This window comes from Myzus persicae, unplaced genomic scaffold (genome assembly GCF_001856785.1).
Source record: "Myzus persicae strain clone G006 unplaced genomic scaffold, MPER_G0061.0, whole genome shotgun sequence".
In the NCBI taxonomy this organism is placed as follows: domain Eukaryota; kingdom Metazoa; phylum Arthropoda; class Insecta; order Hemiptera; family Aphididae; genus Myzus; species Myzus persicae.
In genome coordinates this window covers 927,422-953,865 of record NW_019102620.1, presented here as the reverse complement: position 1 = coordinate 953,865, position 26,444 = coordinate 927,422, and the positions used below count along the sequence as shown (strand labels likewise).

The 26,444-nt window shown below is 28.4% G+C and overlaps 1 protein-coding gene across 2 annotated transcripts; it reads left to right on the top strand.

Moving 5' to 3' along the window:
* The first annotated feature begins 1,884 nt into the window (after positions 1 to 1,884).
* Positions 1,885 to 26,295, top strand: LOC111032760 (cyclic nucleotide-gated cation channel beta-1). 2 transcript variants are annotated; one of them, XM_022313209.1, is made up of 13 exons: positions 1,885 to 2,127; positions 10,369 to 10,523; positions 12,205 to 12,311; positions 15,281 to 15,430; positions 15,505 to 15,764; positions 18,468 to 18,566; positions 18,912 to 19,099; positions 20,669 to 20,810; positions 21,731 to 21,890; positions 22,739 to 22,920; positions 24,508 to 24,671; positions 25,733 to 25,834; positions 26,077 to 26,295. In XM_022313209.1, the coding sequence occupies exons 1-13, from the start codon at positions 2,122 to 2,124 to the stop codon at positions 26,180 to 26,182; spliced, it is 1,821 nt and encodes a 606-aa protein (XP_022168901.1). In that variant the 5' UTR covers positions 1,885 to 2,121; the 3' UTR covers positions 26,183 to 26,295. The 2 variants fall into 2 exon arrangements, with proteins under 2 accessions (XP_022168901.1, XP_022168902.1); XM_022313210.1 differs by having other exon boundaries at positions 1,886 to 2,493.
* The last annotated feature ends 149 nt before the right edge of the window (positions 26,296 to 26,444 follow it).

The window sequence follows — 26,444 nt, the reverse complement described above, 5'->3', positions numbered from 1 at the left end:
CATTAAAATTCTTCTTAATACTTATACAATTATAGTAGTTGTTCTTAATAACTATAAAATGTACCAGCCATTTAAAATCTAAAACGTTCGAGTGTATTACTAATTGTGAGTTAATAAATACATTTTAGATTCATGGTTGAGTATTACTTTGTTTTATTTAGGGATAATTTATTTTCAATTATTATAAGTGCTTTAGAAGTTAATCGATAAATTGTACTCAACGCTATAATGTATTATTTCATACGATATTTATTTCATCGGCTCAAGCTCTATTTTAAGTTTGTAAAGTACCTAGTTTTTAAAATAATGCCAATTTTTTCGTGTAAATTATTAAAACGATAATATGTCTTTATTATCTTGCGACCTAAGTCGAGAATATGGATTGCTTAGTATAGGAATCATCAACCATTTGACCATTGAGATGTTTTTATTTAATTACAAACAATTTAAATTTAAACACCATCCATTATAAGCTGACGTTTAATTATCAGAATAGTTATTGATTCCTAAAAGTTGCGTATAAAATGTATACCAATATTAACATCATGCATGCCACACGTTCTATAAATAGGTAACAATTTGAATACAGAATTTACTTCTATTTAATTAATTAATTATACTAGAGTAGAATAAGTATTAAAAGTAATTGATTGCAGTTGAAGTATAAGTGTAAATTGTATTTAACTAATCCATCATACTAAAACGAAAAATTATTCAATTCTGTCAAGCGAATTCGTTCATCAATATTAATTGATCCTACATTTTTGTTTCAACTATACCTAAAACATTTAATTAATTTAAAAGAATTTATACTTCGATGTCAAGTAGCCTGGTAGGTGTATGATTCTAACTAAAACAATAATGATCAGTAAGTACCTAGTCTTTTATGATAATATTCCTAAAATATATGGAATCAAGAACGATATTAAAATTAGGTATTTATCTTTGACAAAATAAATGTAGCTCATAAATGACAAATTTGGTATCCAACAAGTTTCATTTGATGAATAATATAAGTATAGAAATTCGTGGGTACTAATTCATATTTAAAACTAAGTTAAAATTAAAAAATTTAATTATCGGCAGATAAAATAAAGATATACTTTATTGTAAATGTGGATTTTACCATTATGTATCTATTTCAATATTTTTTTTTTTTTTTGATAAATAGTAGAGAGTTATATTTTAGTAATAAAATTACATTCTAATAAATTAAACCTTAATGACTAAACAATAATTATTGACATTCAAAAAAGAATAAAAGAATAAATTGGAATTGATGATTCAATAGAATAACGAATAGGTATTGCATTACACATAACACATAATGTCCTAATATATTATATTATATACTCCATAGGTATAGCGCCATAGCCGAATGTAGGTAATAATGTTTTTTATAATCTGAGTGGAATGAGGAAACGAATAATTTTACCGATATCTAATGAAAAAAATTGACATTGATATTTAATAAAAATGCTATTTTACAATTATTTCAAAACACAGTATTTTTCAATAATCGGTTCATCATAGTTTATGTAAATGTTTGAAAAAAAATTGGAAAGTTTATCAGTTGCATAATCCAAAATTGTTTATTTTACTCCCCCACTTAAGCATAATAAAATAATTAAAAAAATTCCATAAATGTAGGTACAGAGGAATATTTAAAGTTTTTTTTTTTTACTCGATTATTTTTGTAAGTATAAATGTCTATAGGTACAGACTTTATAACAAAGTGAACAACACAATGTTATAGCTCCGAGGGTTTTTCAAATATGATTAAAACGTTTATTGATGATAATAACACTAGAGTACGAGTAGACTATGCGCCGATGCGAGACGAGAGGCTTGCAATGCCCTGCCACCATAGTGCGCTCCGTCCGGGTTGTTCAAATGATTAAAATATCTAAACAAATAGAACAATCGACGATGCACATATTACGATATTGTTTGACTCGCGGTAACGTCATACACATTTATACGCGTCCGAGTAAACGTTTTATTCGATAAAGAATAATATTTTATTAACCCTCTCTATATTTTAATATTCTTGTCTACGGCAAATAATTAATCTGCCCGAAAACGGCATCGACTGTACGACCCGAAAACGTCAAAACCACCATGCAGGTATCTGATAATTTGCTGCATGTCATACCCAACGCAAGATCGCATATCTTGTAATAATATACTGCAATATGTACCTACCTACATCGTTATTACAGTTCGGTAAAAAACTGATTTATTTTTCTGCCCTGTTTGTTTACCGTTCGCTACGCATGTATAGAACGAACGACGTAAATGTGGGCCCAATTTATTGATTCGGCCGGGAGAACACTTCCTCTCGCGCTTTTCCCATCTTTCCGCCGGCACGCTCTGTGCGCGCTAGTTCATCCCTGCCACATTACAACACGATATCACGCATTCGTCGTGTTATTTGCAACGCAATAATAATATTGTTATCGTTTTTGAATATCACCGACGGCCCATCGAATAGTGAGTAAAAATTATATAATTTTTTTAGTAGGTAGTCGTAGTGTCGGGGCACAGATTTGTACATAGGCATCGTGCAGCCTCCTTGTAATCGGACGTACCCTGTGCCGTGGACAGTACGATATTTTATAGCAGGTGCAGTGATAATAAAAATGTGCTGTAGAGTATATTGTGTCACGTGCCACACGATTTGTCGACGACGATAATATTATATAGGTAACACGATACCTGACTTGTACCTACGTGAAACATGTAATATTATTCGTGTTTTATGCGCCGTTAGTAGTTTTAATAAAAGAAAAAAGTTTCCGTTTTCTGAACTTATGCAGGTTTGAATACGTTTCGCCAGCTTTCTGTGCACAGATAAATTAGTTAAGAATCGTTATCTAAGAAATTATTCAAGATTATCGTGGTTGAACAGGCGTTTAAAATGTGATTTTGGCTATTTGTTTGGTACCTAGCTAACCTATTTAAGATAATTTCGACAGCCATTATCAATATATTGTCGTTTAAAATATACGACAGTACCAAACATTTAAATACCAACTATAGTAGATAAGAAACTGTTTTTAGTTGACTTATAGCTACTATAGGTAGCCATGTAGTTTAAGATCATTATTTATAAGTAGGTAGTAAACTGCAGTTAAAAAATAAAGTATAATATTTTTTTTATGTTATGTCCATCGAAAATAATAAAAATAAAAATTGTATAACAATTATATAATACAAAAATATAAATGCATACCTATACAATTGTTTTTGTTACATAATTTTATCGGTGGTCGCTGAGTTTGACTGTATCAGTTAACCTACTAGTATATTATAGTGAATATTATTATAACTATCATCTACTAATTAATAAATAAACAATTTTTTTGACAACTTGTATTTTTAATAGTTTTCTGTGCATGCATAACATAAAGTAAATACTAAACTTTTTGGTTTTGCTGAAAATTGAAGGGTACGATTTTGGTCGAAAACATTTATGATTTATTAAATAGGTATGCACCTCTATCCTTAGAAGTAACTAGTAACCTACCATCTATACATAATAATTATTTTATCAAACTGTGATTCATCAAAATAATGTAGGTACTGTGTAAATTAATATTAACTGCTCGCTTCATAAACTTTAAAAATATAATATACTTTTATATTCATTGAATTTGATTATTTTTTTTATCACAATGAACACTATCGAATGAGATTATAATCATTTAAAATAGGTACTAGAGTAGTAATTTAGTACAATTATAACTGTTTATTTCAATCTAATTTGTATTAATTCTTCGAGAAGATAATGTAACCCACTGAAAATGTCCGTTGCATGTTTGTTATAATGGTGCAAATAATTTTTTTTTACCAACCTTGAAATTTACCTGCTGGCAACCACCCACCGTCATTAACCATCTATAATTCCAAACATTTCTTTTAATTCTGCTTTATGAATTTATCGTATAATATTAAATTTACAATAAAATTATATAAGTATGTAACGCCATCCACTAGGATCCACATTCTTACTGTCAAATATTTATTTTTTTGTATGGGGAAAGCGACCCTCATGGGATTTGCATCACAGTTGACATTCTTCAACAAAATTAAAATGTTTTACTAAAATACTAAATGCGAATTATTATTAATTGATTTTATAATTTGCAACTACGGCTATACTGGCATCTACCGCTAGTGCCTATACTAGGAAAATTGTATAATTATGACGTAGGTACAACAGTGGTACTCATCTATGTGATACAGCTGCTTAAATTGTGTTAGCCGTGCTATACGAGCTCAAAGCTGGTTTTAAAATAAATAAATAAACATTTTAAATATTCTGCCTTGATTAGTTGTTTGGTAGTTTCAATTCAATAATTTCCAATTTTCTCTCTTGCAGGTGCAATGTACAGTATACTAAGCTAACGTTGAAACGTGTGTACAAGTATTTTATACTGAGTGTTCAAAAAGTTTGGAAACGGTTATTAGACTAATTAGGACTACAGATAAACGATATTCGATAATATGATTTAATTAATGAGATTATGAAATATTTTACCTAATAAATTTGCAACAGTGTTATCTGTTAACTGTTATTGCTAAATGTAGGTAGAGAAATAAGCAAACAGAAATTATTAAAGCGTTTCCAAATCGTTTGAATATCGAGTAACAAGAGTGAATAATATGCATGTTTAATGTTATAATATATTTTATAGGTTTTAATTTTGAGAAAATAATAATAAATATTGAATAGTATACTGTTGTAGTGTAGCCGTGTAGGCAGTTTAGGGCCAGGGGCTGGTTTTTTTAATTTTCCGCAATTCTATAAAATTTGAAAATTATATTTTATGTTTTAGCTATAAATAGTATAATACTTTTCCACTAACCTACTGCCCGATATATATTATTTATGAAAGACAAACGGTTGATATGGTGCACTATGTCATGTCCAAAAAAATTACTTTTTTTTTTATTTGAAAGAAGAAGACTTCCTAAAAGGTCACATTGAACTCTGATTTTTTATTTTATAAAATAATTTGTAAAAAAAGCTTAAAACCGTCTTATTTTCAAAGGCATAATATAAAGTTTGAGAAGTTAAATGTGACCTGTAAAATATTACCCTTTATTAGTTAAAAAAAAAATTATGATTTTATACAATCATTATTCTCGTAAAGTGTATTTTTGTGGAGAAAATGACATTGTCACTGAGCGCCTTGTAGCTTGTATGTACCTATAGTGGCTATGAACGAATTGCAATATTGTTGTTATTATTCATAATCGAAAAATTCGTACATTTTTGACAGTTTATAGAACATAGAGCGTATGGTTCACTTAAATGCTGTGAAATATTCTAATATATTAAAAATGATAAGTAGAGAATTCTATTACAGATAATTTAGGCTCAATTTTCCAAAGTACTCAACCGAATGCAAGCTATGTATAAGAAAATAATTCATTGCGGTTGAATAAATGGAAAAAAATAGTTTCTAAGTGGCTCAATATGTTAAATTATTTATTTAATTTATTAAATCTTAATAAAAGTTTTCATTCTGTGTTATCATTTTGCAATGTTTGAATAAACAAGTCAATTATTTTTCTATTTTTGTCTGTTCTTTATCTATTAAATGTATGTGTACTGTAAGTACCTGTAGGTATATTAAATAAAAAAAATGTTTAATTTTTTCGTATTATGTAATTTGAAAGATAACTCTTCTCTACTACAACCTCGCGCTTAAAGAAACCGATATTATTATACATGTATATATAACTGTGTATGTGCAGCTCAGGTACTGACATTTAATACTATGTATTACCTATCTAATAATGTATATATTTATTAATAATTCTAATTGTAATAATTTAATTTAGATATAAGTACCTACCTACCTACCTATCTACCTACCTACCTACCTACCTACTATACTATGTTTGGTGTACGTAAAATATGATATAGGAATTCTTGATGAATTTGTGAAATAGGTAGGTACCCATCCAAGAAGCGATTGTGTCTGTGCAGCTGTATGCATAATTGAAAAAACCCAACCAGTCAGATGACAATAATTATTGAAAAATATACATTATTTTTCGATAATATGCACTGTAATCCAGTAGTGGCGTCCCGTAAGTAGGTTACGCAGTGTGATCGTTTGTGTTGCCGTTGTCTTCTGATCGGTGGCAACTGAGCCCTGCAGTACGGAGTTGTCCGTGATCATCTTTTCATTAAATCCTATTGACTCGGGTCTGCGACACTACGGGTGTCCCGGCTACCTTTGCATAACCCTATCGTCTATTATGGTCGGCTAATATTTCACATTGTTAAAACCACGCTGCGGACCAGACGGTGTTCTCCGAGCAAATTAAATACACGACGTACGACCGCAAACAATAACAGACGAAAAAAAAAACTTTCTTTTGTCCCGCAATGTCGCTTTCATCACTTAAGGTCCTACACGTTTTATATACATTTATACATTATACGTGCGATTCCTTGGAGCAAATACGACGGTAGGCAGTTCCGTTCCTTGTGCGATAGGTATAGTTACGTAAACAATTATTTTTTTGTTTCTATTAAAAATAACACAATAATTATTGCCGCACGCCGAAAACATTATAAATTAATAAAATATAATGCCTATAAAAGAAATTAGAAAATTTGACGCTATAGAATTTTCTCGAGGCGAATTCGAAGTCTTCGTCGCACCAACACTATGGTAACATTGCTACTTAGGTACCTTGAGAATTTAAAAAAACTGATAATGAATTTGTGTTATAAAATAGATGTACCTACGTATTATTGTGTTAACACCACACATTCAATAAATTCAAATGTTTTTTCATAACCACATTACGTAATATGTATAGACATATACGAGTAAATCTCATATAACATAGAGTACAGACATATAAATATATATAATTGTGTAACTATTTTAAACTTTCTGTAAGCTTTTAAAAACTTGTTAATTACGTACGATGTCTCTAGCATTAATAATTTTTTTTTTTATTTTAAGCACAGTTACACGTTGTTGAATGACAACAGTTCTTAGGAATTCTTAGGGATTTCCGAAATAAATCGAAAAAACAAAATACGGAAAAACGGAAATATCTACGTAAAACTAGGCTTACACAAAATAAGTTTTTTTTTTTTGTTGTAGTTCAAAAATGAATAACGGTACATATTTTACATTTTCACCGAATACTTTAAATACCTATAGTATGTATATCACATAGAAACGCTATAATTTTCAAAATATTTTGGTTCCTTTTGTACTTATTATAGACATATTTTAAATGTTCAACTTCTTTACTGGTTTTTCGGCGATTTATTTACTCTGTGTGCATTAAGTAGAAATTACCATTTTCAAACTCAAAAGTGACGCCATATCGTAATACCTATGATATCAAATAGCTTTAGTAACAAAACATATCAGATTGCTATCTATATATTACATCGAGGAGCAGCGGTGTATATGAATACAAAAAGTATAGGTTTATAAAAGTTATTAATTAGATATTAATAAATAATAATTATCAATAATATGTTACATAATCATGAAGAAGTTTCAACGTTTATTTATAATAATTTATTATTTTATTTAGTTGCTTATTATTTAAATAATGATCTCTCATAGACATCGCATTTACTAAGCAATATAATATTATAGGAGTGACCTGGTTTGGCGAGGAGATTGACCTCAGTCACAAAACGTCTTCTGAGGCCAAGCATCATCCGGTGTCACTAGTTCTCGGATGGGTGTCCACCCGGGTTTTAGTGACAACTTCTCGCCGCATATATATAAAATATATATGTCATAACCGACAGTATACCCTCCACCACAGTTAAAAACCTACTAAATAACCTTCAAGCTAATGACCATAGATGTTAAAGCCTTAGCTCAATAATAAACAATATATATTAAAGGCGCCTATATTATTATTATTATTATATATTATTATTATTACAATGTATTTTTAGTGTTGTCCTTTGTAAATATACAAATATAATATAAATGAATACAATTTTACACAATTTTATCGTTTAAGATTCCTACAATTTTTGTTTGTTTATTAAAAACATTGAAAATGTAGTACAAGAATTCTCAAGTTTTATTCCCAAGTTTTATTTTACTGAAATTTAAAAAAAGCTTAGCTTAAGCCACATACATTTTTTGTGATCGCTGAGGGTCAAATTTAGATGACATTTAAGAATATCAAATGTGTAAAAACAATATTATTTATCCGCAAATGATTTATATGGTTATATGATTATTCAAAATATAAAAATTATATAGTAATCACTCCATTGTTACTTTAATTATCATTTTCTACAAGGCGATTCCAAGCATGCTTGCCCCCATTTTCATTTAATAATACATGGAATTTTTAAATATCCTTTCAAAGACCATTATTTAAATTCATGAATTTTGTGTACTAGGTATATACTTATAAGGAGTGTCTTGTGGCCTACCGCTACAAATTTATTTTATTGCAATGAGAACCTCCTCCTCATACTTTACAGTAAATTGTTTAGTTTACAATTTTCTTGAAAATTGTTATGTACCTAGTTCAAAATACAAATGAGTATTTAAAAGTTTCTCAGTTATTAAAATGATTTTACTCATTAAAATAGTATCTTTATTTACAATGTACTAACTTTTTATTTTTTTTATAAATATTTATAAAAAAATTGTATACATGTACTGCCCAATAGCTTGAATATAAATATATTATATAATACAAGCAAATAATGCATAATTTTGTCTATTTAGTATTTATCTAACTTACGCCACATAGGAATTTAAATGTGTTCTATCTCAAAACGTACCTATTGATGTAGTTGAAGCGATAAAATTCTGAAAAAAATATTTGAATTTGTCGTCTTCTATGTCTGATTGATATCTATAGAAAAATAAGTTACTAATATTATCTAATTATAAATTAATTTCAAAATATCCTCAAAAACAGAAACTGACGCACAGCTACTTAAGTAAGAAATGTCCTGGTTTTTTTTTATTATTACTTTTTCTAAATATCTAATTTGCACGACCACATAGCAATATATTTAGATAAGTAGCTTATATTCAATATAGATATTTATTTATTAAATATTTTAATGAACCCATTACACATACATCATGAGCAAATATTTTTTTATGATTTTTTACACTGATAATAAATTATAATGACGTATACTCTCGAAGTTTAAGACGCATTCGACATTTCAACTGTCCTAGGTGTGAACTATTGTACCTAAGCACCTATAAGAATCTACCTATAAATATTTAAAACAAATATTTACAACGTACGTATATAGAAAGATTAATTAATTTCGACTGGCCTTCTGGAGATTCTTAAGGTTTTTTCAATAACAATGTCGTTGAATCATTTAATTAAAAATATGGATATTCTAGCTGTTTGTATTACATAATGGGTAGTCGTTGGAGGCCGACATAATATAATCATATATTCATATACCTAACATTCAAAATAAAATTATTATTTTATTTTATTATGACTATTGATAGCTAATAATTCGAAAGAAAATAATTATTGATAAGATTAAGTTACTTGTTCATTAATTTAAATGTTAAACAAAAAAATGTCCATTAAATATTTTCAAAATTAATAATATATATAATATATAATATGTACCCACCTACTTAGAATAGGTTACACAAAATAGACTGAGCCTTCATGAGAACTTAAAATTTAAATGTATTCAAAAATAGTGTGAAAATTAACAAATGTTAAAAAATATTATATAATATTGCAACGTATACAGTAGACATATTAAATATAGTTTAAAATGGTTCATTTCTTCAAAGACTTATTTTAATTCAGTAACTTGAAGTTTTTTGGGAATATTATAAACATTAATAATTTTATAGATTTATATTATGAGCTATCTATTTCGCTTTTTATAAGTAATAAAATCATTCCTGGGAATATATTTATAACTTTCAGTTAGTACTTGGTACAGCCGTAGAGGTATATGTTATTTAGTTTTATTATCTATCTACTATTTTCCAACAACTTTTAAACATAAAATCGCTATAGCCACTTTATATTATATTAGCTTATAGTCCGTTAATAATTCAGTTTATCAATAATATTGATAATAATAATTTATGATAGTAAACTATTATATAATAATAATATAATACATGATATTATATGATTTCTTAATCTTATGTTCATTGTATTTATAAAATTAAAATAATTTTAACTCTAAAGTTTTAAACAAATAAAAAAGAGTACATTTAAAAAAAATTTATAACACGCTATGTATAGGTACCGTCTAATAATTATAATTATAATTGTTGTTATTATTAATAAGTTACTTTTGTTTGCACTGTTATTTAAATATTTATTTATGATTTATAGATGGATAGAATACCACCACAATATGATTACTATAACACAACTGATGAACCATGGCTGTCTGATAATATGCCAATTACAAATGAAAGTTCTTCAGGATCTGGTGAATTGTATTCCACATTTACCACTCCGGTTTCTCCAATTGAACGATCTACAAGGTATAATAATTATTAATTCACTATAAATTGGTACCAAAAAAAATATATTTCAAATGTATATGTTCATCCATGAAGCATATATATATATATGAACAATCGTTAATCGTTTCCTTCAAATTTGTGTGCTTTATTTTAGATTGATGTCAAATAAGTCGACCAGTTTTTGTGTACATGTACTTACCTATCTATGGTTTAAAGAAAATTTGAAAATTTAAGGTTTCAGATAGTTTTTTATATTTTCAAATGTGACCTTCTTAGATATAGACTGAAACGCACATACCTATACTTATTACTAATACGCATCCAAAACTTTAGTCAAATTAATAAATATAGCTTAATATTTAAATATACATTCATATTTATAATTATTAATTATATTCTAAATAGTTTTATCGTGAAACGCATAGATATATATCCTAATATTAGAATCATTTCGCTAGTATAAACTAGGTAATGTGTCCTAAGATATGTTTAGATATAATATGGTAACCTATGTTGTAACCAGTTATACACACACCTATGCAAATGTATGTCTGTATATAATGTTACATAGGTAATTTAATTCAGTAACTTCAAACCAAAAAAAAAAAAAAATGTGTGACATGACATACTTCTATAATCACACCCGAATTAAAGTGAGACTGAAAAACATCAGTCTTGAATCTAAAGTAACCACAAATTTCTAAATGAAGTCCTTAATAATAAGTACAATAACGATACTCAACCCCAAATATAGAGTAGGTAAACAGTATACTCCATAAGTGCAACCTACCCAACCACCCATAAAAAGAAGTGCCAAGAAGTGACTTGGCGCTACTGCAATCATGTAATATGTATTATATTTATAAAACAATTTGAAAACAATTTTTTACTAAAATAGTAAGATTTAATAAGACAATATTAATATGTATTTATTCAATCGATAACAACATTAATATTTGCACATGAACAATTTTAATATTTACGTGATATAAGGAAATAAACGAGTATATGGGTACATAAGTATACAATATATACATAATATAAATATTCAAGTATTAAATATTTCAACTAGTTTTTCCTAGTTATTATTATTATTACAACCTATGTAATAACTTTGATTTTTCTTATTCATTTAATAATATTATGAATTATATTATTATATTAACTGTTTGTGCTTATGAATGCTAATGGTTAATACTTGACTGGTATACTTAGGTGTGTATCTTTAATCTAATTAATGTCACAGGCCTTACATAATGAATATTTTATTTTCTAAAAATATTGTTTATTAATCATGTAGGTACAGCATATAATACTTTTTAAAAACTTAGGGAATCCATTACCGGCCGTTTTTTAGGAGTTAAATATAGGCAATTTTCTAAGTATTTGTGAATTTGTTTAAAAGGAACGACGGAAAGCTCCCACATATGCACACGCGCTAATAATTCAGTTTTCAAAATATCCTCATAAATTATCTCCAATAATTATTGTATGAGGTAGACCTCAGATTTAAAAAATGTATTGTTTATAATAAATTATAGGTAATAGTAATTATTATTATGTATAAAAAATACTTAAAATTCAATAAATTTAACTGTTTGATTCAAATATAAAAAAAAAAATGATCGTCGGGTAAACACAGTGAGTTATATTGCTACCAAATAATAAACTATCTATATTTATTCATTTCATATTGCAGCTTGAATGCTACTAAATTGATGGACAAATTAAATGAACAATGCTCCAAAGAACGAAACAAGTGTGAGAACTATGTTTTGCCATCTTCGTCGAGTATGAGTTTCACCGGTACGTATAAAATAGGTACTCTAAAACAGTAGTTATAAGCCTACAGCAATGACTATTACAGTGTTGGCACCAAGGGTGGGCCATGCCTGAATAAATATCTCGGCCTCGACCGTAGTATTGTGAGTGGTCCATTATGCCGACATATTCATGGTTATGAATATTTTATATTATTATTTTAGTTATATGTTACGTATATAATATTAATACATGAATACAATTAATGAAATGAAAAACATGTGCCAACCGGCTACCTGATGTTGATTTGAGTCAACGTTTGATGGTATATTTTTACTAGATTTATGTGTATCCATATTATTAGTGCATGTTACAGATTACATATAGAATCAATGGTGGATTTAAGGAAAATATCTAATAAAGTAATTACCCAGGGGCAGAGTGACATTTTTGTTTTTAAAATAAATTTTATTTTGAATTAAATTAGGTGCCTTCTTAAATTCTACAACAATAATTAACTACGAATTAATTAAGTAATAGTTAGGAATTTATCTATAAAATTCAACATCGAAATTATTATAGGTACCTAGATATCTTTGTTTTTAGTGAAATATTCATATTGCAATTTTTAGAAAACAATAGGCAAAGATCAATAAAAATTATTTGAAAAAAGTATTTTACACATTACGACATGGTTGAAAAGCTTCTCTTGCTTTCTATTCTTATTGTGAATTATTTGTCATATTTATAATCGTAAACGATATTTAGGTAGTATATATGGGTACATTAAAAAAATATATATATGAGTGCGCTTTTGAGATGTAGTAGTTACTAGTTAGTATTTATTGATGTACCAACACATCACAACATAATTCCTGGAATTATTAGATCAAATCATACTCGGTTTTTCTTCTGATCTAGTTGAAACAATATTGAGGCCTGAGGGGTTGATTTCAATGGCCTATTACATGTTTAAGGGCAAAACTCGTCAATTTCCATATTTTCTCTATTAAATCCACCACTGTGCGACATATGTCGTTTGAAAGCTGTAAGTTTATGTAGCATGGATACGGCGTGGCAATTATTGATAGTCCGAGAAGGCGTACATTTTAAGTTTGAAAATGATATCCTCAATGAGAAATGCCAGACTAGTCCAAAAATGACTTTAGGATTTGGGATCAATTCGAGTTAGGGTAAAAGTAGTCATGAAATAGAAACGTCTGATTAGCACTTCGTTTTATTGAATTTTAAATTAATTAATTTGTGAAAAAAACACTTTTTACGTAAAATTAATATTATATTATATTTTTCATGCCATATCTATTTCCATACAAATTTTTTTTCAAGTATTAAATACATTTAAGTTGTACTTATATGAAGACACTTATGTTAAGTTATAAACAGTAATATTTATAAATATTTAAGTCACATTAAATATACACAAAACAAAATTGGTTTAAAAAAAGGAAAACAAGATATTTATGCAAGTATCCAACAGTCATTTGCTTTAATTGTTTATGTATTAAAATCATTTGAGTCGTGATAATGACTCTTACATTTTATCATAGACCTCATTCTACTAGACAAAAACTGTGAAAAGCAACAGCATGAGGGCTGCGTAACAACATCTCTCGGTGATGTAGACTATCTTTGTCAAATCTAAATATATCTATTGCTACCCCGCATTATACCGAGCAAACGAGTAAACAAAAAGCACTATTTATGCTGTTACGCTTTCCGTAGACTCATTGCTTGTCTAGTACTTACTAGAAGAAGGTCTGTATATGTTATATTATATACTTACCTAAGACAAGCTCATCATTTAGATTGACATTACATTGTACATAAGCAACGTAGGTCTTAACTTGTTGTTACAACTTACAACTCAGAACAGTTTCGAAAATTTAATTATTTTTCTTTGTCGATTGTTCAGCTAGAATACAATTTGTAACGTCATGCTGCATATTTCCAGAATAGAGTACAGAGTACCTATTGAAATATGTGAATGTGGAATAGAATGTAATTTATTGACTTTATAATAGTCCACACAGCGACTATAGATTACACTTAAAATAATACAATATTATATCGATATCAATAAAAACCACTCATTTCAGAAATCAAGGCGTGTTATTGAATTATTTAATAATCGATATTCGATAACCATTTGCGTGAAACTATATAAAAGTTATAAAGTTGTATCGTCAGGCCAATAGTTCCTACGTTGTTCTTGTAAAAGTTCTTGTAAAATCGAAGTTGGTATCTATGTACCGTATGTACCTACTATTATTTTGAAGACATACCTATTATGCGGCTAAGCATGCAAAAGTGCATGACTAATCTAGTATGAAATGTTACAGCCAATGTTAACAGTTATGGCCTTGCTTAAATAAACGAAAAACAAAACAAATAACTGTATACTTATACTAAACTTCTTTTTCCCCTCTTTTAAACAAGTTACTTTTAAAATTTACATTTTTTATACCTACGAATAATATACATTGTATATTAAATATTTTGACTTATTAGTTAAATATTATATAGTACAGTGTACTGTTAATTTAAATGATCTTTAAGTAAATACTACTTAAGTTAATATAAATATATTGTGTATAAAATTTTGTGCGGTAGCCGGTAGGTATAAAATATGTCATAATAAATAATAATACTCATATAAATATAAATTAAATACATATAATACTCTCTTGTATATTATATTTTTAAATAAGTATATAATAATAATAATTGTTTATAGTAAATAGTAAATATAGTAAATATTATATTTGACACGCATTGAATGACTGCATTGTCACTAAAAATATACGATATCAAATTGAAATTGGTCTTTCATGAAAAAGTGATAATTTCATGAAATATCATCGTATTTTTAAAAAGGTAAAAAACAGTTTTCACTTCATATAATGTACTTTCAACTCTTCAAGATCGAATATACTTACCTACCTAACACTACGTAGATACTATAATAATAGGTACTTATTGTTAATTAAAAATAGATGCGGATAGTTTACACCCGTTGTCCGCTCATTCGAGGTTCCAATTATCCGACATGCCAATAGAACTGCAGCCCGAAAAGTCATTGAAAAAACGCTCGTGGTTCTTTTTGGCTTGGGTCACTAGTCTGGACTTCATCATCGAACCTCAGAGTACGGATATAGTGGACACTGACCGTCAAACAGTTTTAATAATTTGTATTAATACCGACTTGTTCTATGTTTAGGCTTTTGTTACGTGGCTTGGTTAAGCCTAGTGACCATGTGCTACCTGTATAACTGTTGGGTAATACCGTTGCGTATAACATTCCCGTATCAGACGCCGGAGAACCTATGGAAGTGGATGTTGCTAGACTATTGCACGGACGCAATCAATTTACTTGACACATTTGTCATCAAACCTCGAATCATGTACCTTAAAGATGGGTTTTGGGTGCGTGACCTGAAACTCATCGAAGTCAACTATTTGGAAAAACTACAATCGAAAGTAATATAGACTCGGTATAATTAAATTAGCATTTATTTTAGAGTATACAGAAATTCCGTTTATAACTAACGTTTCTAAGAAAACAATATATCATATTGTACCTATCCCGCAGGTATATTAGGATTAGATACTGCAAACATACAACATTTAAATGTAATTGAATCGATTGATTTTTCTTAAGTGTTAACATTGTAAGCCCAAGCTTTATCGGTTCTATTTATTTTAGTCTACTTAAATGTAGGTATAAGAAATAAATGTGATAAATGTGAAAAACGCAGATAAAAAATGTTTTGACTATACAATTTCGTCTGAATACTACACACTTGAATAAAAAAAAAAATGTAAAAACACACACATCATTGTAAATTATTGGTCATCACTCATCAGAATCTAAAACACATGGGTATGCTCGATTTTTTTTATACGCATTTGAAGATGTCTGTCAAGTTTGCACCGGCACTATATGCTAGAACTATAATTCTAATATCAAAAAATTGCTAGGGATTCGCTAGATTTTGCTAGGTAATTTTTAGAATTTGCTATTATCTCATTTAAGAGTAAATCGAAATTCAAATATGCCGGTGTCAACTTGACACAGCATCGGCAATATGCCCGGTCGGTTCGGAAGTGGTATCGAATAATTTCTAGTGAATTGCTGGATTTTGCTAGGTTGTTTTTGAAATTTGTTATATTTTGGTTTTTTGGAAAATGGAAAATGGCTCAGCACCGACGTTCGACACATTGCCCGGTCGGTTCGAAAGTGGTAACAGAAAATTGTTAGTGAATCGCTAGATTTTACTAGGTTGAAATTTTTAATTTTTTTTTTCATATTATAGCCGAAGTACTAAAAAAAAACCTAAAAAAAAAGACCTTTTTTTTAAAGACCTTTCAAATGTAATACAAGGTTCTGTATACATTGTTGTAAGTGTAATTATGACTGTCTTTTTTCCAGTAAATCCGAATATGGAAAATGTCGATTATGGAATTTCCTAAAATCATATGATCGTAACTCGTAATAAAAAAGTATAATACTTTCGTTTCTTACTTAATAAGTTAAGTTAGTATATATATACTAATGTATAAGTACAAAAGTATGTTTAAAAATACATATTTGTCTAAAATGTATTTTTTAGTTATATTCAAATACTGATCATACTATTTTAGTTGCTGACTAAATGTGGTTTTGTTTTGATAGTTGCTATTTTGTAGGAAGTTAAAAATTTACAATATATTAAATTTTATAGATTTAATTTTTAAGTCCTGCAAAAAATTTAATATACAGATGTATATTAATATTGTGATAGTTTATAGCAGCTGTATTATTATATTGTCTCATAGTACCTATTTATAATTTATATATTATTTTGATATTGGACGGGTATTTTGAAATTTTAACACTATTCACGGCGTAACATTACCCACGAAAATTAATTAAAATATTTAATGTTATGAATATATTAATTTTTAATTAAATCTTAAACCATATTCACAACCGCTCTACTGTACCTGCTGTAGGCGTCGAGTGTACATCGTCACTAAGGAACGACCCTCGTCATACTGTAATGGATGTGTTCATCTGAATTCAATGATTATTGATTACATACGAAAAACAATTCTGAGTGGAGGCGGTCAGCATATTTTCATATAAATATTTTGCTTTTAATTACTATAGTAATTTATTTTAGTATAATAATATAGTAATATGTGGTATAAACTATAAATAGTGAATAGCATAAAATTAATAAAAATGTTTTGAAAATGACATTGTTTGTACTTACATATAATTATATTAATAACATACGTAAAAGTTTCAAATCTCTACGAAAAATATTTTTGATTTGAAACATTTGAAACAATATAACTTTATAGATAAGGTATCGTTAGTTTTCTTTAATATATAAAATATCGTCCAAATTATAACAATAAATATCTATAAACAAATATTATAATGTTTGTACAATATTTTTAGATTTTTTGGTTCCAGTATGAGCTCCTTAAGAGGAACGTTGCATTACATTTTCAATTTTTATTCTAGCTATAACACTTTATATAAAATATTTAACTATAAAATAATCTTCAGATTTTGTTATTTTTACTAATTTTGTCAAGTTTCAACACTTAAACTTCAAATACTTATACAAAGAAATCGTGCCTAACGCCTATATGTACCTTTAATATTTTTAAATGGCTTTAATAAACTTATGACCGGCCTTGTATTGAATTTTCAAACTTTTTGATCAAACGGAAACAATTTTATCGACATTTATGGAAAAAAAACTTGAAAAAGTGTCAAATGTCTTCCAATTTCCAGGTATACTGTATAGTTATGATATAGGTACTATTCTCAAAAAGCATCAAAATAGTTTGAAAATGTTAACATGTAAATGAATAAAATACTTATAAAAAATTTGGTGATAGTTTTAAGAACCTACAGTTATTTTAATTTTTTAGTTACGTCAAAAAAGAAATCAATTTTTTCAAAAGCTGGTTTTGACTAAATACATTTTTTTTGTAACCTGGATATTGTGAAAAATACTGAGATTTTTCAATTTTTACCTCTCTTAATTACCAATTAGATCCAAAAATACTTATAATTGTAAAATCAACATATTCCTTATTCATTATCCCGCTCAGATTCTCAAATTAGGGATTAATTTATTTGTAGATAGGTATACCTATCTAATATAATGATTTTGTTTTTAGTTGGATATAATTTCTCTTCTGCCAGCTGACTTGATATGTCTAACACCAGGATTAACTTCAGAAATGTTACCTTTGATGAGACTAAATCGAATAATTAAGGTAAAACAATCACGTATTATAACACAATTTATAATTGTTTTTCACTTTAGATAATTCTATAGATCTTTTGCAAGTTAAAAGAAAAAAATTTTCACCGCGTTTGAGAACAAACCGTTATTTTTCATGTAAATGTACAGTTATAATGCAAATCTGCATTATACCAGATATTTAATTTGCTTGTGTACATAATCAAGAAGAAAGCAATTATAGTGATTTTATATATATTTTTTTTTGACTTATGTCGTTTATATATTTTGTAATAAAAATTATGAAATAGGTACTCATTTAACTATAATTATAAAAATTTACAATATACCTACATGTTACTATATTTTTGTCATAAAGATTCAGACGTTTTGGGAATTCTTCGACCATTTCGACAGCGTTTTGTCGTCGCCGTATGTAGTCCGAGTTACAAGAACATTGACGTACATGGTCTACTTAGTGCATTTAAATGCGTGTGCGTATTACTATGTTTCGGTTAAAGAAGGGCTTGCTACGAACAACTGGGTGTTCAACGGTCAGGGGAACGCGTAAGTACAACTATAAAATAGTATAAATTTACATGAAAAAATCAGTAATTTAATTCATACTCGGTACGGGTTATTGGGCTATCGGCCAGTGGTAGAGGTTCTAGCTTAAGGGGGGTGGCTTAATTCTACCATGCGAACAAGTAGTTACATAATATAAGTCATTATTTTTCGATAATAATCAAATGTTGAATTTTACAAATTAATAGATAGGTAAATATTATAATAACTGGCATAGTGGCATACATACAACTTATCAAGTATTAAAATTTTTCTTATATTTTAAATGCTTTTAGGTATTCAGAAATATTAAATACAAAATTCTTTTAAACAATATTTTTAGTTAAGATTAGGACTAATTTTCCCTTTATCAATTGCTTATTGTTAAAATGATTATTATTTAAAAGTAGATGCCTACCTATTTGAAAATTCGATATACTTTTTGAATGTATATGTTCAAATACTTATTAGAAAATATATTTAAATACTTCTAAAAATTATTTTTAACAAATATGCTAGTTGGTATGTATTATACACAATTATTTATTTATGAGTTACACTTAAAACAATTATGTTTTATTTTTTAAATATTTACAATCCGAAAAACATATTAGTAACCTATATAAACATAAGTTATAGCCTTATGATATGAAATACAAAAATCCAAATTTCGTATTTAAATTTACCCCTCCACCTCCTAGGAGAATGTTGTAGGATGAGCAATAAAATTTGTTCCTTCAGGGGCATGTGCATGTATCAAAATTATCTTTGACGAGCTGAAGATTTTGAGAAAATTTATACTTAATACTGATTTTCACTAAGTTTTATAAATAAAAATAACATTTTCTATACAATATTGAACCGACAGTTTATCAAAAATGTTTTTAAATTTCTTATAATGTATATACAAATACTTGAGTAAAAAATCAGTAATCATTTAAATTATCAAATATCTTCAGGGTGGTTCAAAATGTATGTTACAGCCATTTTATTATATAAATATTCAAAATAATGAAAAATATATAATAGGTGCAAAAGTTTTTTGATTTAGAAACATCCATTACAATTTCATAATTTTATAACTGTTTACAATATTTTAGGGGAATTTTGGGGGTCAATTTTAGAAATTAAAATTTGAACCTATACTTTTTTGGAAGCATAATGCGAAGACATTTTTTAGTACATTTTAGTGCATGAACAACATTAATTAATGCAAAACTCTATGCTCGAGAGCTATTTAAAAAAACTATAGATTTCCATTTGAATTTCTAAAATTAACCCCCCAAAAACCCCTAAAATATTGTAAACAATTATAAAAGTATGCAGATATTATAATAAATGTTTCTAAATCAAAAAAAAATTTTGCATTATACATTTTTTACTGTTTTGAATATTTATATGATAAAATGGCTGGAACATAAATTTTGAATCACCCTGTTTATGTCTAATATAAAAGCTCGGTAGGTAGGTTTATACTATTTTTATTTACTGTGTTCTATTGCAACAGCATAACCAACACCGACAACCTTAAATGTTTTTGCCTTTAAATTTAATGCACCTATCACACTGCAGGTACATACGCTGTTTTTTCTTCGCCACCAAAACAGCAACGTCCATCGGCAAAAATCCACATCCGGAAAACGAAGCTGAATATTTGTTCATGACTGCTAGCTGGCTGATGGGCGTTTTTGTGTTTGCAATTTTAATCGGACAGGTATGTATTATAATTTATAACTATATTATTATAGAAGCATATCATTGTATATCATTGTATATGTCAGAATTTGTATCTGTATCAGTGGCGTACTCACACGGAGGGGGGGGGGGTCATGTCCCTCTTTTGGATTATTTTCGTCATTAAGTATGTATGTATGGGTATACAATAAAGCAATGAAAGTATATTTATCGCTATAGAACGTGGTCTGGGAATCGTCAAAAAATATATATACGAAACCCTTTCAAAATAGCCGGGCATGTCACCGATCTGTATAGTTTAGATTATTGTTATACACCTAATAAAATATTTATTAAGGTAGCCTTGACAGTTCCCGGCCCAGAAAATTAAAAAATTACCTCTCACAATTCATAATAATAATAATAATAATCATAATAATTCATTCGAATAATTGAAAAACCGTGTTATTGTACCACAAACCTTCAAAATTGCTATTTAAACACGCTTTCTCGTACCTACATATAGAAAAAATATACGCAATATTTTGACATGCTGGATAACAATACAATACATTTATTCGAATTTCGTGTTCAATCCGTTTCATCCAAATTCTTAGATCCAAACCGTCAATTTGTATAAAATTAACTTGTGGTAAAAAATTGAAACTAAAATTATCTACTATTAATCTCATACATTTTTTTTTCATATTTAAATTCTAAAGCTAATTATGAGTATTTTAAAATTCTGAATTGTTTGTAAATTTCAGTCCTAAGCCTGAATAAAGTGGGAAGACCTCCCCAACCACTTCTCTAGAGCCTCCCATGCGTTTCTGTAGTATATTTTATTTACCTACTAGATGTTAGGTGCATATTATATATGTATTGTAATTTGCATTATCACCGTTTTTATGAAGTTTTTTTTTATTATTGTCTTCTGATATTTTAATTTTTTTCTCATAGATTCGTGACATAATAGCAACAGCCACTAGGTCTCAAACCGAATACAGGAAACTTCAAGACGAGACGTTAGAATATTTGAGGAAATTGAACATACCTCCACGAATACGGCAACGGGTAGAACAATGGTTTTCGTTCACTTGGGAACAGCAAAGAACTTTAGGTGGATAATAATACTCGTATTATATTTTATACTTGATAAGCATGAATAGATTGTATAATCTACAGGTACCTATACCTAATACCTATACATATTAATATGCAGGTTCTACAAGCATGGTCTGGGAAAACATTTCCTGCCGAGAAGTTTTATTAGTCCAATTTAAGTATTTTGCCATTATCTACAAGTTACCATGCACGTTATTTAGGAGGGGGAAGAGTTATGAGTGAGCTTTATGAGTTAAGCTTTCCAAAGATTTTATAATAATTTAGGTATTAATAACCTACAATATTATTTTTTTAATGGATAGGTAGGTATAATAAATTGTTGTGGAAACTTTAAAACTCTCAGAATTTGATTCTATAGTTGGTTGTATTAAAGGGACACACTGATTTTAAAAATCAAAGACAATTAAACTTTACTGTTTCTTTTTCGAGTTGCATTAAAACAAATTAAAATAGTAAGTGGCTTATTGATTATTTTGTACTGGATTTTTAAATAATCTTAAATCACAAAAACAGCCACGGAGGTTTGCTTGAAAAATTCTACCACATTTTTCTACTTTAAAAATAGAAGTTTTATGGTAATGCCAATAGACCAGGCCACCAATGAGCACGTCTATATCACGATATACTGATTGGAATTAATACATGTATAATATATTATATTCATCGTTTATGAATTGCATGTATACTACTAATCTATGCAGCTTCTATTCTTTGGTTTTAAAGAACAATTTTTATAAAATATATAAGTTATTTATCAACATTTTTAAAATTGCTCACGATTGTACATTATTAATGCATATTCTATGCATTTATTCTTAAACATTATGTATTTTCTTCAAACAGATGAAAATCGTATTTTGGACTCTCTGCCACATAAAATGAAGACCGACGTAGCCATCAACGTGCACATGAAGACGTTGAACAAAGTGCAGTTGTTCAAAGACTGTGACAAAGCTTTATTACGAGAGCTGGTGTTAAAATTGCGACCGATATTATATTTACCAGGCGATTATATATGCCGAAAAGTGAGTATTAAGGACTTCTGTGTATGTATTAAAGGTTGTAGACTTATAGTTAGAACAGTTTGGTGCTGCAACCATTTATTGTAGACAGGGCCGGATTTAGAGGAGTGGAGGCCTCGGGGCATCAAAGGAGTGGGGGCCCCTGGCCCCAAATTATTTTACAAATAAAATGAACAATTTTTTTTCAAAGTAGATTATTTTTCTTTTATTAGTATTTAACAAACATATATACAATATATATATAATTATAATATATAATATTAATATAAAAGTTGACATTTACTCGATAATCGGGTAATCAATAGAAAATTAATTAGGTATTTCTTTATTCTTTTGTTTACTTTTTATTGTTAAACAATTTAAAATTAAGTCATAATATTTTGCTTTCAGAATAATATAAAAATCAAAATACCAGTGCAACAACTTAGGTATTGCAGAGTATTAAACGGCATTTAACTACACTGAATTAATAATAATGTAAACTTAAACAGACAAATAAATAATAAAAAATATGCTTTTCGTAAGCTAACAGTAAAGATACTATTTTATTAGATGGTCACCGTGTAGTCCGTATTCATAATATTTTACAGATATGATTCACCAAACAAAATGAAAATGGTTAAGTAAAAGTGTAAAACTATTTTACAAGTTAATTATTTAAGTCATTTCAACCATACTTATAGTGAGCACACACAGTGAAATAGTTGAATATTTTCAAATATTTGTATTTTATTATGGTAATATGATGACCACTATTGGTTTTGACAGCACGGATCGCATCAAATCGCCGTTTCCAATCCCCTTATTACTGTATATTAGTTAGTAGTACTAAATAGTTCATAATATAATAGTCAATTATAGGTACTTATAATATTGTATTATACTGCTGCTATTCAAAATGTAAGCATTTAAATATAAATATTGATTGATAATAAATAATAATGTCGTACCACTCACACTCACACATAGAAAAAGGAAAATCGAATAATATTATTATTGTGCGTATAGCGTTTGCGAGTTCGCGTCAATCGTTAGAGGCGGTGGCGGTAGCGGCGGGTTTAGGACGCGCCGGATTTACTGATAAACAAACTTGCTGGCGACATAAAATTTCCCGGAATTACCCATCGGCAATCAGTGTTAAATTAATTTTTATCCTATTGGCCATTTTCGACGTGACGGCGCGCGGCGGGGTGACGGTGCATTTGTAATTTGAAAGATTTTTTTTTCCGAAGTCACTATTGTGGAGGCTCCTTTTTTGTGGAGGCCCCGGTTGCCCACCCCTAAATCCGGCACTGACTGTAGATAAATATTTGATAAGTATTAAGTATCTACTTTACTCATTATTCTGACTTTAACATTTGATAATTGGTCAATTCACTCCAATATCAAAGCTAATAACACAAACGTTATGGAAACAACATAATATGTCGTGGGTGTGGCATGAGGACCTAAAGTATACGCTATCTTTTCCAAATAATGTCTCTTGGCAATCAGTGCATTTAAATTTAAATCTATACGAATGAAGATTCCTACACACGTTAATACAATGCACACAGGGACTCATAATTTTATATTTTTAATATTTGATAGGGTGAAGTCGGCAAAGAAATGTACATCGTGAAAACCGGACAGGTGCAAGTAGTCGGTGGTGAAAACGACGACGAAGTATTAGCCACGCTCACGGAAGGATCGGTGTTCGGCGAAATCAGTTTGTTGAGCCTGTGTGGTACTAACCGGAGAACGGCGGACGTCAGGTAATTAAGATTATATTATATTAGTATAATAAATTTAAGATAATAATATATTCTGCTGGTAATAACACTAATAAGCTCTTCAAAGTTCAAACTGTTTGATTCGGTACCTACAATTTGATAGTGGTTCGACGTGATGTTATAAATGGCGACATGTCGAAGGTATTTGTACTGACTTCGTTGCACTCGACTGAACAATTCTAATTTGCTAAGGGAGACAATATAGTTTTTAAATAAATAGTTTTAGGAGTCGATGGGTTCAGTTAGCCCCCCCCCCCCCTCTTGAAACTTCATTAATTTATTTTAATATGAAGATATATAAAAAAAAAGAAAAATAATAATTAAAATAAATTAGGTACAATATTATAATTTCAATATAAAACTTGAGCCTTGAGATAGATAATTAATTTCAAGCATACCCTATACCTATAATAAGTTATTATGATTTATTTGTATAAGATTTATTTATAAATGTGTAAGTGTTGGAAATCGCATCAAAATAACTGATAGGTAACTAGGAGCAAAATGTTTAATGCAAAGTGCATTTTTTTAGGGACGCATTATAAAAGTATATTCTTAGTAAACAAATTGATTAATGTAATCGATGCCTACCTACTATTTTCTCAAATTTGTATTAATGCATATTTCGAGTTTTTAGAGAAAATTAGGTTCCTAATTCAAAATATAATTTCAAAACATTTTGTTGGGATTACCTATAGCAAAACCTCAGAATTTTAAAAGGTTAAAGTAGTTGTGAGTAGAATTATGTAACACAATCTCAGATTTATATTTTTGTTAAAGAATGTTTTGAATGAATGTTCACCACGAAGTTCACCAAAAAAACCCATTGCCGATGAGTTATTATTTATTTCCAATTTTTTGATCAACATTTTTTAACCTTTGAATTAATTTCACTTCCTTAAATGTTAAAATATACTATATGTGCCCATTAAATTGATCTTTTGTAATAAAATGGTCATTTTTGGTTATCTTAAGATAGTTTTTAGGTCATTTAATATTGAGATCTACTAATAACTAATGTCTAATTTTGTGATAATACTCAGGTCTCATGGATTTTCCAATATTTTTGTTCTAAGCAAAGAAGATCTTAATGAAGCCATTAAGTTTTACCCGAACGCCCAAGAAATACTTAAACGTAAAGCGAGGTGAGTACCCATGTGTGTCGTGTTTTGATTATCATCCTTGCCGTGGTATAAAATTAATAAACAATTATTATAGCTAGTATTTAATAAGGTACATTGGATAAAATTATGTAAATGGTTATATGGAGGCATATCAAAATAAAAGTGTAAAGTTGCTCAAACATTTTTAGTGCCATGTTCTAGCGAAATTAATTAAAATTAATTTATACCATTTAATTTAAATATTTCTGTTTTGTTCGTCTTAGGGAGCTGATTCAACAAAACGCAGCTAGAGAACACAGACAAATACCCAATGAACTACTAAACGACCAATACGGAAACAGTACGGACAACTTGATGCGAGTTTTGTAAATCTACTCTAGTCCAAAATATTTAAACATCGAACATCGTAAACTACTTTAAATTTGATAAATATACAAAATATAATATTATTTCCATGATTATAATATACTTACACTACATAACATTATAAGAATACAAGCAAATCTCAATATTTAGGTATTTACATTTTTATCTATAATTTATGAATTATGTGTACTTTTATATTTTATGTGGCGTCCCTAAGACCATTTGTAGAGAGGGACTAAATAAGGTATAAACTCAGTCTTTGCAT